At 36.7% G+C, this 19,587-nt stretch overlaps 1 protein-coding gene across 1 annotated transcript; it reads right to left on the bottom strand.

Annotated features, from left to right (window-relative positions):
• Positions 1–4,760: 4,760 nt before the first annotated feature.
• Positions 4,761–18,510, bottom strand: LOC112560569 (TBC1 domain family member 19-like). Its single transcript, XM_025232492.1, has 17 exons — positions 18,066–18,510; positions 16,432–16,504; positions 15,674–15,792; positions 14,955–15,029; positions 14,643–14,706; positions 14,157–14,253; positions 13,320–13,386; positions 12,809–12,920; positions 12,260–12,372; positions 10,665–10,739; positions 9,457–9,519; positions 9,044–9,206; positions 8,245–8,354; positions 7,365–7,456; positions 7,069–7,184; positions 6,383–6,453; positions 4,761–6,009 (listed from the first exon to the last, which is right to left on the bottom strand). Exons 1-17 carry the CDS (start codon positions 18,159–18,161, stop codon positions 5,941–5,943), a joined length of 1,575 nt encoding a protein of 524 aa, XP_025088277.1. The 5' UTR covers positions 18,162–18,510; the 3' UTR covers positions 4,761–5,940.
• Between the last annotated feature and the right edge of the window lie 1,077 nt (positions 18,511–19,587).

The following is a 19,587-nucleotide window of genomic DNA, read 5'->3' as shown; positions in this document are numbered from 1 at the left end:
AGTGTTCGAGCACAAGAGCGGCCTGTGGCATCAGCCGAGCGCAGCGCCGCCACGACGACACGAGGTCAACGACGGCAAACTACACCAGCGGCGACATCAACGGCTGTGAGACATCGAGGACTTCATCAACGACGGCAACTGATACCCTAAGGATCGTACTGGTAAAGTACCAATCCTGTCTACCACACAGTTCCCAAGCTGTAAGCGCAGGAAGTGACGTCACAATCAACTAAGAGGAGACAGTGCTCAACGTTCCACTGCGTCACTAATCTCACACACTAAAGAGTGGCTGGAGGCTGAGAGGCAGTAGTGTAGGAAACGGGACTTTCTTTCTTTCTTTGTCTGTTTGTTTGTTTGCTTGTTTGGAGTATATTTTTACAGGGTTTCTCATTACTGTTTCAATTTTCAAGCTTTTACCACAACATTGCTGTAGGCGACAACTGCTGTTACACGTTTCGAAGTGGTTAAATGTTGTTTGATGTGTCCATTTTAAGTTTCTTTGTTGCTTTTATGCCATTGTAATATTTATTTTTGATGTGTTTTACACCTTATCTAGTTTCACACTAGCATGATGACATTATGATTGTTAGCAGTTTTTTGATTGGCTGTTTAACTCTAGGCAACGATTTGTTTTAATGAAAAAATATTTTCTCGCGCAACGTCTATTAAGAGCGGGCGCTCCGAAAAAATTTAGCAAACCTGGTCAGAACAGTTGACGATTCCCTCATTCCCATCGTGAACCCTTCCTTACATTTTTTGCCAACGTTTTTACTTTAAGGGCTGTCCACCCCAGTGCAGGTAGGTGCCAAAGGTCAAGAGGTGGTGATCTGGGCCGGAGTGTCGGGGCAGGGCAGGCTGGTTCAATCTGTGACAGATGAGGTTGCTGGCCTTTGGCTCCTCATAATGCACCCTGGCTCGCAGAAATTCCTCAGCTAAATGAAACGAATCCAGACATGAAATTGCAGATTATTTCAATTTTACCGACGAATAAACACATTTGCGCACGATCGCTAGATGCCTTCCGAATACATTCTCGTTACCTCCACGCAGTTATCTCCCTAACCCTGCCTCCTGCCACACTTTGTAGCACCAACACATTTCCCCCAGTTACCCATAATTATGGATCATATGCCTTCTTTATGTCGCCAGCCTCGTCTCCCGCCGAGCGTTGTGGTGGATGGATGGTGGAAAGATAACTGTACTGGACACGATTTATTTTTAAACTAGGGAAAGCTTCTTGCCCATCTGTGTGTGTGTGTGCATGCGCGCGCGTGTGTGTCTGTAGGAGACAGAAAGGCAAACAGATAAACACACAGTGAAAAAGACTAGGATAATGTGTTTCTATCAAAAAACTGTTTTACATAATGTTGAGTATTTAGCCTTTAAAGTAATTTTTTTATATTTAAGAATAAGAACTTTCTTGGCAAGAAACAGTGTCTCTTTGTGTCTATTTGTCTACTAAGGAAGAACTACTTCCACTGCGGTATAACAGCAACAAAACGCATTTCTTCTTTGCGCATGCGCGTCATGTCTGGGACTGGCAATGTCCATCACTCTCAGACTTGATCAAGCATCAGATTCGAGGCCACGGCGTCGCACGTTTCTTTTTTTTCTTTTTCTTTTTTTTTTTTTTTCTCAGTCAAAATCTGAACTAAAACAGCTCTAACTCAGCCTTATCTATCAATTACGATGCAGTACAGTCGAAGAAATCCATCATTTCTACACTTGCGTTTTAATGACAGTCAGTCAAGGCCCCTGACTTCTATTCGCCTCCTGAAGTGACAGATGACTCATGACATGTTATGGCATACAATTTGTTATAAGTCTGGGACTGGCAATGTCCATCACTCTCAGACTTGATCAAGCATCAGATTCGAGGCCACGGCGTCGCACGTTTCTTTTTTTTCTTTTTCTTTTTTTTTTTTTTTTTCTCAGTCAAAATCTGAACTAAAACAGCTCTAACTCAGCCCTTATCTATCAATTACGATGCAGTACAGTCGAAGAAATCCATCATTTCTACACTTGCGTTTTAATGACAGTCAGTCAAGGCCCCTGACTTCTATTCGCCTCCTGAAGTGACAGATGACTCATGACATGTTATGGCATACAATTTGTTATAATGCAGTAAGGATTGCCTTTAGTAACGGTTCAACAAGTCCTGTAGCCAGTACGTCGGGGTACGAAGATAATGAGAATATTTTTCAAACGAATTCATTTAGTTCGACGCCAAAGTACAAAAATCCCTCGTGGCAGATGTAAAGGTCAGGCAGATGAGAAAGAAAAAAAACTGTAAGTATAGTGCGTAAATCAAGGTGTTTATCCTGGCGAAGACTCCTTGTCCATAAACTTTTCGTCCAAGAATACAAAAGCTTGTCTACAGAAAGAGATAAGAAGAGATTAAAACTTTGACTTCCATGCAACGGCGGTAATCACGTGAGCAAGACGCCGCCATGACGGCAGGAAGCAGGTAGTGTTCATCCACAAAGAAATGTGTTAAGGACAAGAAAATTTCTACTATGGATTTTAAATTTCGTGAAAATGCTGATTAGTGTTTCGTCGACTTAGAAAACGTAAAGTTCACACATTCAGACACTAAGGGTAAACATGAACAAGAGCCTGACAAACATGGTAACAATGGCTCAAGCATTAAAGGCCTACTCCAGCGCAGAATTACTTTCCTAAGATTGTATTTAATTCATCATTCGGTGCTAATTCGCAAAAACTGGCAGAAAAACCTGTTATGATCTGTAACAAATGTACATCCTCAGTATATTACTGAAGATGTTTTAGTGATGCCTTCACGAAAGTTTAGATAAATTCAGTTTTCTAAAAAATAAAAAGTAATAAAATGTTCACTGCTATGTTATTCTCTTAAAAGTAACTGAATTTAATATCCTTATGACTCGGTAAAGTCTTAGAGTCCTCTCTCTACATATCAGTCCGCTACATTCCTTTTTTTTTTTCAAGGAACCGTTTTTATTTAGTATCAACCCGTATATTACGAAGATATTTTCTAAGGAACCCTGTTGTATACAGTATACCTGGGTATAAGGAGGCTGTTTGCCAAGGAACCATGTCCCCTACAGTACCATTTTGTCGCTCTTTTATGATCTCAGACTTCCACTTGGAAAAGCTCCAATGCCAGATTATTTCGAAATAAAGGCTTGCAGGCGGCCGTGATCTTGAATTGTCGTTTCTATCAAACATAAGTAACCCATAACATTTGTACACTGCACATAGTCTGTGATTGTCAGACACCCGAGTTCATACCCACAACTGAGGAACAAGCTGGACCCACAACACTGGGGTTTCTACCCATTAACTGTTCGCTCAGAACAATAACTTAGAAGACAACTGCTTTCATGTAATTGAGAAAGAACTTCTGCAGTTTATCTTGACAGCTGGCCAGTTGTCAAACAGTAACCTATGACCTTAGTTTCGGTCCGGCACCACGACTATAGGTTGCATGCATCTTCATAACTCCTTCCATACATAAAACTGTTTATAACATTCAGCAGGAGCAGGTCTTATGGATGATTTTTTAAATTGAAAAGACAAATAAACCTTCATGCAACCCGACCCAGATTACGAAACCAAGATGAAAATACACTTTAAAAAAACAAACAATTAGAAACATTAAAAAACACTCAAATGCAAAAAGCATTTGAGTCAAAGGCGTTCCTAAAATGCTTTAAGTAGTGGTTTCCAGCTTGTTTCTTTCACCGAAGACAAACATTTTCCTTTTTACTAAAGAGGTTTACTAATAGAATTCTAGCCGATGTTTACTTGCGGCGACATCTGAGGCGGCCCCCGACAGGTGTACACTACCTGGATTTACCTGGAGTGAGTGGGTTAGTCTCTCTGTGCAGCGTCACCATGCCTGCCTGACTAAAAACCTTTTCGTCTTGTGGCTGTGCCACGTCATCAGTGCCCAGGCGCGGGATGCATAACCCCGCGGAAGCTATACATTCGTTGTCGAGGAGTCGCTCCTCAAAGCCTCCATCCCACTCCGCCCTACCCCTCCCTGCATCCAAACACTTCTTCGCGTCGGCGCAACACAGACAGAAAAAGCATTTGTCACTACCCACAGAAATTTACTGCTGTTACCAGTATTTTTTAATGCCGCCTCTGTGCCTGGAAGTGTGCGGCTGCGCAGAAGACCAGAAGCATATCGAGGTCCTGCAGGTGAATAGGGCAAACACCTCAGAGGTTCACGCACCTCGGAGACAGCCAAGCCGTATACCTTTGGCTTTATAAATACTCCTCCCCTCTGTGGAGCTCGCGAAAGCGTACGAAAAAAATAATAATAACGTGACAATGTGCCCTTAAGTTTTGGAGATACGGACCCTGCACGACCAACAGCTATCTCCATCCCAGTGCTCTTTCTGAATAATTACACACCCCACGTACCCCACCCCGCAGGCTCTCGTTCCTTTCAAGGCTTTGACAAATGCATTCCAGCCAGTTCCTAATAACAGGACGGGCAAGTGAGCACAATCTTAACCAATATGGTAGACAGACAAGGAAGGCAGCACGTGAGATCTCAGTCGCCCTATGATCATTGCTTTTCCAGCCTGCTGGACATCTAGCAGCGGCAACAGGCCCAGGTCCACATCACAAAGCTGAAGAGGCTTTTAAATGTATGGGAGTAAGGCAACTATAACATCCGTATGAAACATATATCTGAACTTGCCTGCACTCCGGACTACCATTCATACCACAAATACTTTTGTTAATGTCATAGAATAATGCAGCAATCGTTTCTGTTATCCAGATAAACAATTTTTATATATTTATACAGCAACATCAGCATTTGTAACGTCATATAAATGTTTACACCCAGGGCATTAAGTATATTTAAACTCTCGACAAAATGAGAACAGTCGTATGCATGTAGTTTAAAGCCTGCCTTAGATGACAGTTGAATGTCGATTGGTCAGCAGGCCTGTCCGGTGCAAATTCTTTTGTGGTCAGGAGGAAGAAAAGAGGCCGCAATGAGGATGAGGGGAATGAACCCATCCTCTAATTCCAGCAGCACAAACAGCGTTGTCTTTAAATGCAGCCGAGTACCCACAGCACAAGAGTCTGGTGGGTACTCGGTAGCCAGACTACCAAGGCTGCTTTGCCGGCCGCAACTTTCAGCACTTAGCTCCATGTACAGACGTCGCCTCTGAGACCGAAAGTTCGCTGTGAAAGTTTGCTTGGTCGGGTGGTACGTTCGCACAACGACGGGCAAGAGGTCACCATATTAAAAGGTATTCACAACCTACGGATACGCTCCTTGAAGTGCAAGCAACCGTGAGCCGTGAGGTAGGTTACCTGGTTACAAATATAACAAAACATACAGACTGATATGTTTCAGAATTATATGCACTTACACGGATAAAAATAAAAAATATAACATCGCACCATAAATTTAAAGTGCTGTCGACGAAACGGGAAAAAAAAACGTGCTATTTCATATGCTGATATAGTAACAAACCTCCCCTAACTACGAACATTGATTAAAATGTGGAAAATGACAACAATCTTAGATTTCAGCTCAAACGAGAAAATATGGTTGTAAAAAAATGTTGTGGCAATGGCAGGAAATTGATATCACAAGTGTTAAATTGAGGACTGTTATTCCCGTAGCTGCACGCTCCCCATGGGTTAGTCCACGTTGACAGGGTTCCTTCACTTCGCACAGCTTTCTGGAGGAGATAGGTGACAGCAATATTTATAACCAAATTTACTTGAAATGTTGATACTTCGGAGTATTGTTGTTACTTCACACTTTCTGCGGACCAGTCTTGAAAGTTTGGACAAGTAATATTCGTTGTTTGCGTCTCACGCAGTGCGGAAAAATTATTCCGGGCACAGATAGTCCCCCTCGGGAAACTGCTTCGACAGTGTTGACAGGAGGTGTAGGCAGGCGGCGGGATGCATGCACAGTTCGCTTCACTTAGAAAATAGGACCAGTTGCAGAATGGGGATCACTTGCAGGGTTGTGACGTCAGCCAGTACCGCCTGCACACAAGCATTTACCAGAGAGCATGCGCGAACACACACACACACGCACGCACACACACACACACACAAATGAATCGAATGAGTCTTTAAAATAAAATAAGCTTCGTTTCCTATTCGCCCTCAAACAGTCCCGCTAAGTGAAGACAACCAGATGGTCAAGAACTAGTCTCGCCGTCTGCTATAGAACCGGATTTAATTTCGGCTGAACTTTTTAAAATCCTCATTGTTTCCACTACTGCCTCCTACATGTCAGCAGGAGTACCGTTACCGCACTCTTATACAGTCCTATCCAAGGCTGTACTCGACTCATCCTTACCGGCTCATCTCTACCCAGGTAACTTGAAGGCGTGTACTGAGGCCTAACACTCACCTCGGCAGCACTAAAGGTCGTCACTTTCATCAAGTTGGTCTTCCGAAAGCAGAATATAGCAACACATAGCACTGCAGCCAAAAAAAAGATGAACCACTTAGTATCAATATTGATTTTTCTCATAAAATTTTTAATTTTTAAATATTCTTATTTGAAAAAAAAATGTCAAAGATGAATTAATTCACGGATCATCGCCCAAAAAAGAAATAAGTGAGTAAATAAGGTAAGAAAATGCAGGTGGAAAAATAGCCATTACTATACAACTCACATGTGTGTGTGTAGGTATGCATGACGATGGAAAGGTATGAGTGTGTACAATAATTTCAGAAATAATTTGGGGCTCGCATTTCAAAAAACGAGCCATGCAGCTACTATAATATGGTATTTTCGTGACTGATTGTCGATCTTTTTGACTCGGTCTGACACCAAGAGCAAACACTGAGGCAAAAATGACTAAGGATTACCTCCCATTGTTACATCCCTTCGCAATTTTACGAGTAAATGGCTAAATATGAGATTTTTATTAAAAGAAGGTACATATCATTTTCATTTCAGTTAAGAGAGACCCACTAGCTTGTGTCTTTAGCGATCAACTACCCAAAAATGTAACAATGGCACCACATTCGCTTAACAAGCATCAAGAAACAGCACTCTCCAGATATCCCTATAAATCCACTAATGCTCACCTGACAGAATCTCCAAGGAGTCGAAGGCTAAAATTCTATCCCATAATAGTAAGACCTGATCTGATGCCAAGAAGCCGGAGAATGCCCGCATCAACCATTTGAAGGCAATCTTCAGCCTGCAAGAACAATGGCAGATTACAAATTCATTTTCTTTGTAAACATTGATCATCAGATTATATATATGTTATCACGCTTTATCCATACAATCTGTTTATACGTTAAACTTCACAATGTCAAATAATAAAACAGTCCGTTAAATAGTTCAGCATTACAACCATAGCAGGAAGAATACTTACGGCTGACATCCGATTCTGACGAGATGCTGAAAGAGTTCTGGTTCAGACATCTGAAGCAGTCTTTCAAATAATGAGCTGAGTGCAACAATTCCCTGCAAGCAGATGCAGTGACTACATAAGTTTTGTAAACATGCCTGCCCTTTGCAGTGCAATTTACATCTACATCAATGGCATCAAGTTACTTAATTCTACCCAAAATTTAAAAAGTATAAGGACTTATATGTTTCAGAAGTATCTTCAGTAGCATTTATTCCCTTCTGTACCTGCCTGATATACTGGGAATTTAAGCCTTGTTTTATTTACTTTTTGTAAAGCCCTGTGTGCTTTGGCTAAGGTACAACACTCAGTTAACATTACTGTCATTATTGTTAAATACATTCTAGTTTAAAATACCCACAGTTAGGTTTGTACATATAAAAACAAAGTATATAATGCTAGTTTTTCAATATTATTGTGTTTTAAGTATTTTGATAGAACAGTAACTGGTAACATATGACAGCTCTTAAAATCCAGCTTATCTTGAACATTAAAACAAGCAATGGTAAATAAATAACATTAAAATTTAAGGTAAATGTTAAGTTAAGGAAAAAAATGAAGAAAAATAAAGAATGTGAGCATTTGTATAGCATAAAATCTTGTTAACAGAACTGATTAAAGGACTAATAAACAAATCATTTCAAAGGGAGAAAGTTTACACTTCTGCAAATATGCTGCAGTATGGCAGACAGAAAAATATAAATCTTGGTTCTATACAAAGTGAGGTTTAAAAGATTTCTTTCGAAAAACAACAGCAGTGCTAAAACTGAAACATCAAGAACTTAGTTGCATTATGCCAATGATAATGATAATAATTAGGTACCTGGTCTGTCACACCACTTACCTGTGGATGAGATGAAAGACTGTGTAGACGATAAAAGTAGTGCATGTACATATGTCGGAATACATAGTAGAGAGTGACCACATCCTTGTAAACATAGCACAATGGGGCAACTGGAAAAGAAACATTTTCTAAACACCAAACCCATTCCTAAAGCTTCTAAGTCATGAACAATTATCTTCGTATCTTATTTTATTAAATCTTTTGGCATGAATCTCATTTAAGTCATCAGTCATTTCACGAAAACAATAAAAGTAATTATGCAACAACTAACAAAACCTACAGTCTGCTTTTATCAAATTATAGGGATATTAATTGTATATTTATTAAGCTATAAATATATATCTTACAGTAAATAAAGTGTGTCACACAACAAGTATGGTTTATATGTCTCTTGTAAATATTCTAAATACGTCACTTAACATATTTGTAATTAAGCTACCAATCTGAACAGCAACAGTTTCACCAGAAACTGCGCATACTTCACATAACCCATCAGATCATTAGCCAATTCATTAGGAAGTACATTTGTTACGATTGGGACACGTACAATTATCTATGGTGACTTTCTAGAATTGGAACCATCAGTACAGTATCTTGTGATTTAAAAAAAAGGCAGAAGAAATTAAACAATCAAAAGATATAGCTGTGTTTTGCATGTACAGCAAGCTGAAATCAAAAATACAACTTTTTCACTTAAAAAATCCAAATAGCAAATTGGTGCAATTCAAGCATAAAGAATGGATCAATGTGTACACTAACTTCAATTATAATGTAATAACAAACACTATGTACTTCATACCATACATGGCAAAACCATGAAATGGAATGACACCATTTGGTGGGTACACAACAGCAAACTCCTCCACACCCAGCTTGCCACGGATGTAAGATTTTGGTGGTGTGGTACTGTTGTGCTCAAAGTGCTTCAGTACCACTGTGTCACGTGAAAACGGCAGGAGCACCTGTCATTAAATGGATGATAATTACAGCCAAACCGGCAAGATATGTCATTATTTTTAGAGATTTAGCTGCAGTTTCATGCTTCTGCAACTGTACTCTTTAGCTGCAATATTTCTTTTTACCCTTTTACACCTTCTCTACCGAAGTGCTAATGCATTACCAAAGATCATTTTCCATGTAAATGATATAAACAATGATAACTATATATCCCAAAATCTCATACAGTTATAATAAAAAGATGCACAGCACTACCTGGTAGAGAAAATCTTCAAAAACAAAGTAATGATCATCATTGGTTGCTGTCAGTTTCACATCCTGAAATATCACAGAGATTCGTCATTATGCTAGACTGTTATCATGGTCAGTGCATAAATAATGAAAATGTTTAATTAGAATACAAATATTAAAAAGCAAGAAAACATTTGCTCAATTTTTAATCCTAAAAAAGTTCTAAACTTAAATACAAACCTGAATGGTTCACGTTTTTTGCAGATATCAGTAGACATTGGAGATATAAACCTAACCTGTAAATTTCAGCCTCCAAAACCAATCCGTTAATTAATTATCAACTATATATACCAAAGTACTTGATTCGCACCTGCGATCAACGAGTGCCACTAACAGTGCACTGTGTCCAACTAACAGTGTACTACTAAAAGTCTGCATTTCTCATGCTAAATAACAGTTTTTCAGAACTACCAGAAATGCAGGCTGTCAGCATCCGAATAATCCCAACTGTGGCTCATTCTCTCTCTCTCTGATTGGTGTTGACTGGTGGCAATGTTGTGAATGGTGTACCACCGTCATCTAGTACTGTTGCGGCGCTCGTTGATTGCAGGTGTGGATCATAGCAAATAATTAATTAATGGATGGGTTTTGCAGGCCAAAATTTACACATTAGTTTTATATTGCCTATATCTACTGATACATGAAAAAAAAAATGCAAACCAATCTGGTTGATCTTTAAAGCACATGTTCATAACAACTTTAAGTCTACAAGAACCAGCATTTTCCTAAATTGCTTGAATGTTAGCTCAACCTTAACCCCAACAACCTCTGAATCGCCATAAAACACTTTTAAAGTGCAGAAAAGTTGGGGCAGTTATGGGCATAATGGTTAAAGTGCCCGTCACCAAGATGTGAGAATAAGGAGGAAAGAGAGAAACTGGATGAGTAGTTATTAATTGAATGATGGTGAATGAATTTATAACAAGAATTTAACACCTACTGATAAGTGTGTACTCATGTGACCTCATGTATGTAAGCATCTTGAGTTTGCTTTTTTTTGGTGGGATACGGCACTTTATGAATAAAAATTTCTGATTAAGCAAATATTGCAATATCTGTAAGAGTGGTAAAAACTGATGGTATCAACACTGATGCCACAATACCAACATTATAGAATGGGTAACGAATAAGGTATTGCATAAAAAAGTTGACTATTATTCAACTGATAATACCTTGTACAGCAGATTGTCAACTAGTAAGTCATGCTGGATGACTGATGTCTTCAGCTGTCCATAATACAGGATATCCTGACAATAAAATGTAGCATAAGTATACACATCCCAGTAGCATTTATTTTTTATTTCAAAAAAAAAAAAGGTCGATATGTAAACCTGAGTTACTTCACAAGCAGACACACTGGCCATGGACACACAGTCACAACTCAGAATATGACACTAATTAAGGTATTAACCTTGGAAAGCGTATTAGTTTCGGTAAACTACAACCACTTGTAATAAATTATTGTGGGCCAGATTCATGCAATTATGTTAAAGAACAAGGCCATCCACAATAGAGTTTAAAAATATACTCATTTGTAAAGATTCATTTCAAAATTAGTAAAAGAAAAAAAACACTTTAACATTAGTATTTCATTCTTAGTAAATTAGTTAAATCAAAATGACATTGAGGTGTTATCTTGAAATGTTATCACATATAGGTTGTGATGGTAACATGATTATCAGTTTTTATTTACATCTTCAGCATCAGTAAAAAGCTTGGGGTAATGGATACTCATCAACACTTCATTTCATTTTACATGCATTCATTCATTTGGTTTTTTTTTTTAATTCTTATTATCTTTTAGATTAGAGGATTTTTCATGGATAAATGCACAGTTGCTTTGAGTGCTACAATATTTGCTGTAATAATAAATCAGTAGGCATCTCTCTTTGGTGCTTAAGGGAAGTCCCAATACAAAACCAAAGAGACTTAAAACAATAAAGGGAAACTATCCATGTCTAAACTTTCTCATGATACCAAGCTTATCTCTCTTGGTCTAATGACAACACTTTTTAACTCAGTTATTTTGACATCAAAGCTGCTGCCCTGGTGTGCCCAATTGTAAAAAGTCATTCAGTTTTAACAAAGTCATCATTTTAAAAAAAAACACCAATATACCATAGGTGGAAAAAAAATCATGATCTAGATCTAAATATGCAAAAATCAATCTACCAGAATACCTTTTGATACACATATTTCGCAAATAAAAAACGAATTAGTGTAACCAATGGACTTTCCACAAAACTTTATCTACATAGTTTGTTTTTTTTTTTTTTTTTTTTTGTCTTCAAATTTATTGATTTCGTATCACTATCTCTCGCTTCCTCTTTGTCTTCGTTTACCACTTGCACTGGCTAAGGGAGGCTATTTAATTTGGAAATGCAAAAGCTAAAGGACTGTGGAGTTACATCCCATTACAAACATAATTTTTGTATAAAATTTATTGATTTTAGTAGGCATAAAATTTAGTCCAATGTTTACCAAGGGGCTAGCCATGCAGGCATAAGAACATTTATGCCATATACTGAGTGTGTTAATGAAAAAATCCCATGCTATTGCATAGTGCACTGCCAGAAGGAAGTTAGAAATAGATTCATCTGAATTATAGTGCCCATATATGCTCAAGACTATTCAGGTAAACTGTAGCATTGGCTTCACTAACTTGGTACTCAGAGGAGAAGTTTTAATGCCCATGTAAACTCTCTCAACTCTCTTATGTGTTAGGTACATTATCAGCAAAGTTCACTTTTCCTCTACACGAACTCACCACATCAGTAACTTCAATACCCATTATCTGGCACCAAAGTTCACCCCTTGCACTAGTAGGGCAGCCCTTCTTGGCATACTCTTGGGCGGTGGGGGCGTGCTTAGCTGCCAAAACTGTTAAGAAAAGTCAGGAAACTAGTGCTTGTGTGTACAAAAACTTAACATGACATAAACTGAGCATGCTGCATATCTTTCTAGCCAGGCATAATAAAGTATGCAAGTATAGCTCAACATTCTATTTATTCCTTATAGGTAAAAGATTTTCAAATTTAGTTTTTATTTCTCCTGTATTTCTATGCAGGTATATTATTTCAAAAACTAGAATTAAAGTTAAACAAAGTGTCATTTGTACATAAAGCTTCTTAACTGGGAGATATTCTCTAAGCTGTGGTAAGAAAATGACCAAGTGTAAAACCTAAGACATATCAAGACCACTGCATGCCTCACAAGTTTTGTAATGAAAAGAATTTTACTCAATTAAAATACCTTTTGTAATTTAATTTATAAGATTTGTCTGATTTTAAAATTTCCGTAAATTGAACCAGCTCACCTTTGTTACTCAATCTGGTCTGTTCAACATCAAACAAATCAGCAGAAATGTCTGACACATCATCAACACCTATCTGGCACTGATTCACAGCCATCTCACTGTACTGCAGTCGCTGCATAGTCATAAAGCATGTTCAGCAGTATGTATAACTTAACAAGCAGTTATTATGATTATGAATATGAGTAACTATTGCATATATATATTGCTGCAATTAATAAGAATCAACAGATGTGGTGAAAATTCATATCATGAATCCCCATAATCTGACATCTCCATACATTTTACAATTAAGAGACTTCTGAACTGCTATCTAATTATCAAGCAGATACAACTTTAAACTGCTTTTGTGGTCCAAAAAATGCTCCATTCCAACATCAATAAAGCTGCATCTCAAAACACAGCTGAAGGTAGTTTTACTAATGTTTCACATTTTCTTGTCCTTCTATATACAGAGTGCAGATATCGGAAAACATTCAAAGTCATCCAAAAATGCCTCCCAGAATGTACTTACTAGCTGGTCTATGGACTTCACCTTCACAGGAACTTGGATGACTCCCCAAAAATTGTGGAAATTACTCCTGAAATATTAGATAAGCCTTTCTTAACTATGCGTTTTATGTCTCCTTCATGAGGAGGGTGGTGGAATTAAGAAAAAGCATTTTATTATGCACTTTGTACAGGGGACTGTAAATGCTTCGCCAATCTACACACTGCAGAAGATATTATCTCCTCTGAAATCAAAACGCCTATATACTGAGCATCAAAGCTATAGAGTATAGACTGTGCCGCTAGACAGAAGAACTAGGAAAGATTTGGAAATTAAAGACTTTGTACCATTTGCTTTATTTGTGTCTGTCCTTAACATACATAGCCTATCGAAAATTAATGCTAAATCTGATTATTTAAAGTGTTTTTTTATTTATTTATTGCAGAAATTTCATGCAAACTTCCGATTGCTTAATAACAGAAAAGAACAATTCAAGAACAAATGGAATGTTAACTATGATCCAAACTGATACATTCTGCATGATTAGTTTCTTGATTACTCTTTTTTTTAAAAAAAATCTGCATTAGCAGTAAGTATTATTTTCAAGTACTTTTCAGCTAATTACTTTCCGTTTGCAAATGTTTTGAGCACTGAATTACCATTTATTAATTTATTTGTGTAGACTATTGTGTATGTAATTGAAATGATAGCAAAATTGTAATCTATTTGTTTTTATTTGTGTTCTACACAGTTTTAATATTTTAAACATTGCAAAAATCAACAAAATATCTGATTTTTTTATCACACTTGATTCTTGATATATTTATGAATCATTGATGTCTGCTAGCCATAGTCACTCACCCCGACGTTAATGCATTCTCATAATTGAGATTCTGAAGCCCGGTTACAACTTCTAAAAAGTCTTTAGGCGCATAGACTGGCCGGATTTGACTCAAGTCTGCAAAAATTGTGCAACAGCAGATATAAACTGCCAAGACAGTGCTAAAACAAGTCCAAAGACCATGTCTGAATGATTCAACATGAATGACCTCATTGTTTATAATACCAAAAACTCAAGGAAAAAGAAAACAAATTATTATTTTCTCACACACACATGCAGATGTTGCTTATGGCCTTATTATTTACAAAAAGTATTCTTAAATATTGAAACTTAATATTAAATTTTCTCTGTAATTTTCTGGAACAAATATCATTTTAACTTTAATCAAGAGTGTGCTGATGTTTTATCTTCCAAATATCACAACAAAGAATCATCGTTTATTTCTACATGTACTAAAGTTTGATGTTAAATACTTTGATCTTATTTTAAGCTTTTATTCTGCACACCTGGTCCATCAGTTCCAAGTTCTGTCCATCTGGACAGCATGTCCTTTTGTTCCTGCTCTAGGCGCTAAAAAACATAATTTAGTGAGTGAGTTTAACTTTAAAAACTTACAAAGCTACAAAACATTTTTAACACTGTATTTGTAGGTGTGTATTCTTGCGCAGCCATATAAATATATGCATGTATGCCTACATGTATGCACACCTTTCTGTATGTTCCAAATCTGAAATACACAGATGTTACATAATAATGAAAATTCTAATGAGTTAATCTGATACAGGCACCTTTCTTGCCAATTACTGCAAATTTCTTACCTTTTTTGCCAATGGAATATTCAACTCTGTACACATACTGTTCAAACTTTTCAGGATCTTTTTCTCCCAGTTTTGCTATAAACAGAAAGTTTACTATTTTTATCTTGAAGTGACTCTAAAAAAAAACAAAATCCACCCTTATGTTTTGGAAGTTTTATGTCCATATGATGCAAGACATTCAAGCAATAATTTTATAGTACTTCTCGTGTATATTTTATGATTTTAGAATGGTATGGTTTATCTACTCATTTAGCCTAAGTTAGTAGCATACAGCACTATCAAAGAAAGGTACCATTCTGATCAAAAGTGTACAGTGCAGAGTAGAAGCAAAGAAGATACTCTGAAATGAGGTCATTCAAAATACATTACTACAAAAACAACACACATATCATGTCTCATAATACTGGAAGGAAATCATAATTCATAATAAAGGACAGGAAATATTTCATTAATGATTTTTATGTTAAGTATGAAAACACATCCAAAAATAGCAATTACTAATAATTGTTAATATATAAATTAGCATTATCTGAAGGTTTAATGCAATAGAAGCCCATAAAAATGCTTTTTGTTTGCTAAGAGTCTTCCCTTTAGAAATTACTTAAATTAGTAGCTTATTCTTAGCTGAAGATTTGCAAAACTCGTTTGCAACCATCTCCTTGTAGATCATTTATTAATTGTATGTCACATCCTTTTCCCAGTAAATACCATTCTCTCACCTGGGCTTTTCTGATGTATACAAGTGGCTCCTTATGATGTTCAGAATCACTTTGATGAGGCTGACATGAATGAGTCTGCATGTAGTAGTAGATTGCATTCTGGAGTTTACGGTCCCATCCTCAACAAATAAAGACATCAAAATTAAATCCATGTGTCAGTGCATGTGTGTGAGATAGAGAGAAAATGAGAGAGCAATAATGAGGTCATAAAACTTAAGTACATTGAACAAGACTAAAATCAGGTGAAATTTATTATTTTTAATCAAAGGACATTTAAATCTTTCTATTAAACTCTAACTTCAATATCTCTGGTCCAGCTAAATTAGCATAACAGTATTATTTTTCAACAATACAATTTCAAACAATAAACTTTACCAATATTCATGCAGTGGTTTATTAATCTTGTTTAATTCCCATTTAGATACTAAAATAATCATATAAATGTTTAAAGTAAACTGTTCCACTTTAAAAGATGATGTACACTAAAAATATGTATAGTTTTCTTCGCAAAACTTCATGAGTTTTTCGTAATTTCTATTTTGTGCAAAAGGCATCTAAATGTATTGTGAAAAAGTTTGTTTAAAATAAGTGTGTTCTGCTATTTTTATTGTTGCCAACTTATCAAACAAAATCACATTTTAACGCACACTTTTAAGTCAAAGCAATCAAAACTGTTTCTAAAAAAAGACCCATTATGCTATTTGCTCTTAATATTGTTTCAAATAATAGAAAAACAAGAAATAAAGCAAAGATGCTACCTCCATTTACTAGTCCTGATAAAACACCCTTACGCAACTCCGTTATTTTTATGCTTGGTTTAGAAGCTTCTTCCTGCAACAATCAAATATGCCAAATGCACAAAAATAATGAATTTATCAAATACTGTCGAATATGCACAATAGGAAAATCAAATTTACTACACAAAAAATATATGAAAAGTTCAAACAGAAACATTCCCAATATCCATCATTCAACCAAAAACTTCTATAGAATAATATTTATCTGTTTATTAATTTAATACTTTGGTTTAATTTGTAGACATCTTGAAGCGACTAAGAGGCCAAAAGATATGGTGAAAGAAAGACAATAAGTTAGCCCATACACAATCATGTAATACAGATTTGAAGATAATGTCAGTCAAAAACTGTTGTCTCACTGACCACTTCCTGAAAAGTGGATCAAGGAAGAACCTGTCAAAAGTTCATAGTACTTTCTACACCTCATACAGCTTTTAATATTCAAATAAAGAAGCTATCTAACTACTTCAGAAAAAACAAACAATTTTTTTAATAATAATTATTATAATAATATTGGTGAAGATTTGTATCTCGCCTTTCCAAAATTTGCTCAGAGTGCTTTACATAAATCATATATAGACTAAATCATCAACAACCATGCACCAATATTCATATATAACACTCGTGCACTTCTATAACATACACTCAAGTAATTTACAAACACAAGTTATGCACGCTTATGGTCAGGACAGAGTTGCAGTGAAGTCGTCATTCTAAAAAGATGCATCTTATGTTTGGGCTTCAAGGCAGTAAAAGAATCAAAATGTCGAAGGCTGATGGGCAGTCCATTCCAGGTTGATGGGGCTTGGTAGAAGAAAGATTTCTGCTCATATTTCATATATATTTGTCTTAGTGGGATTCACAGAAGCTTGGTGTCATAAGATAAGCAAAGAAGTCAAAGTGGAAAGTTTGTAAGTCAACAACAGGCAGCCAGCGAAGAGAGCAAATGATAGGTGAAATAGGTTCATATCTAGATGCTGCAGGTGAGGCCAGCAGCATTATTCTGGGTCCTTTGAAGTCTATCAAGAAGATACTTGGGAATTCCAGCAAAATGAGAATTACAACAGTCCATCCTCAATAGCGCAAAGGCACAGATTAGAGTTTCAGTTGCATCAGTGGTAAGATAATGACCAATGGTAATGATCTTACGATCATACATTTTTCTATGAGACTAAAAAGAAGAATGTGCTGCCTCAGCAAACCAACAAAGTAAATGCATCTTCAGCAAATGTTATAACGTGAACTTGGTCTCATTACATCTGAATGACAAATGTGCAAGGAGCAACACTATAATTTATAAGAATGTTGAAGAGGTTTATTATAATAAATAAATGACTTACAAAATTATCAGAACCAGATACAGATATATACATTTAAACAGAACTAAACAAATTATTTAAAAACGATCAAAAGAGATTTGAAGAATATAGATTTTCCTGCTACTTAGTAAATTTTAATTACAAAAAGTAAACTGTAAGCTATAATAAGAAAATTATGTCTCCGAATAGAAATGTTTTACTTTCTATTACAAATGTATTAAAATGAAATTATAATCTTACTTAGAGGTTACTGCTGAAATTTAAAAATAATGGTACCTGCGCAGCAGTGTATAGGTCTGTGTATAGCATCGAAGACCTCAAGTGTTGCAGCAAGTCAACCATAAATTGCTCTCCCTGCTGATCTTTGCTCATGATGCACGTGTCTGCCCAATCACTTGATCTGGCAATTTATAGCAATATTATACACAAGAATGTGACATTAATGTATTTAAACAATATTATAAATTTCCTTGATTGATCTGTGCAGGTTGAAATAGTTTCTAGCAGCACATAACATACACTGATCGAACTGACACAGTGATTCTGGTCGATTGGCACGCGAAGAGATTCACAGAAGTTTTTCTTCCTTTGAGACAGTGTGATTCATCGCGCATTTTCTTAATGCTGACCAAAGAGAAAACACAAAAATGTAGTGACCGTTAGCTCTGACCACATAGCTTTTGTTTCTTAGGAAAACAATGGAGACCAAACGTAACTTTTCTTGGCGAGAGTTCTAGCAGGTAGAGTTCTCTCCCTTGCACCATAGCCAGCTGAATAATTCGTGTATTAAAGAAGATCATACATTCAAATTTAATTATGATGTCCTCTTTATTATGGATCGGGAACAGTTTGGAGGAATTAAATGTCTGTCTCAATACAACCTGTTTTTCCTGCCACCGGTTCTTCGGCTTTACGTTTTATTAGTTTTAAATTGACACTTTGATCATGGTTGAATGGTTGATGAGAGTTGCTGTTGCGTACTTCTGGCATTTATAAATCAAAATCGCTGGTCACTATGAAAAGCAGTTGAATTTGAATGAAGCAAACACTTTTTACACATGTTTTACTGTGAATGTTGACAGTAAATGAATAATAATTATTCTTACAAGTCACGGTTTGTAAGCGTGGACGCATTTAGGTTAGTTGGAGTTACTTATAAGGTTAGGGTGTGTCCATGCGGCAAACGTTAATTTAACTGAAATGGGAGTCGGAGCTAGTCACTATATAGTACATAGACCTACCGACTACAGGCATTGCCAAGTCAGGTGGCATGGGTTTCGTGTAAGCACGGACGTGTAATACAATTGTCAGGAAGTGTTAAAACTACTTGGAAGGTTGACATCTTTATATCTGTTCACCCTGAGAAGCGCAGACAACCGACTACAAATTTCTTTTCCCCAGACCGAAAATCGGCTCCAGCCTTCAACCGAACCACCATAATCGACCAAAATGAATCGCCGTGAACACTTTCGATGGAATCATTAGCTAGAGCCTCCATCATAGAGGACTACACTGTATACCTACATCTCGACATTCTCGGCTGGAGCTCCAGAGATTTGTGAAGGGGAGAAATCCTACCAAGGCAGCAAATCCAGGGAAGTAGTCTAACTGTTGTTAGATTCAACCTTTAAAAAGCCAAATAAACTTCTGGCTAAAGCAACTATTATCGATGAGTCAGTCCCGTCCTTGCTTCCTTTTATCCATCCTTTGATTATTTGCTCCCCTTTTTTTTTTCCATTTAGCTGGAGCACTTGTCTCTCTTTGCATTAGTGACATCTGTAACCAAGTAGTGAGGGTC

This window comes from Pomacea canaliculata, linkage group LG3 (assembly GCF_003073045.1).
Source record: "Pomacea canaliculata isolate SZHN2017 linkage group LG3, ASM307304v1, whole genome shotgun sequence".
NCBI lineage: Eukaryota > Metazoa > Mollusca > Gastropoda > Architaenioglossa > Ampullariidae > Pomacea > Pomacea canaliculata.
The sequence above is the reverse complement of the archived record's forward strand: the minus strand, read 5'-3'. Positions and strand labels throughout refer to the sequence as shown.

Coding starts and splice junctions, on each gene's coding strand:
- LOC112560569 (XM_025232492.1), bottom strand. CDS start 18,161: ATGAGCAAAGATCAGCAGGGAGAGCAATTTATGGTTGACTTGCTGCAA. Junction 12,921..13,319: donor TGAAGTCCATAGACCAGCTA/GTAAGTACATTC, acceptor ATGACTATGCAG/CGACTGCAGTACAGTGAGAT. Junction 6,010..6,382: donor CGACCTTTAGTGCTGCCGAG/GTGAGTGTTAGG, acceptor GCTTGTGTGCAG/GCGGTACTGGCTGACGTCAC.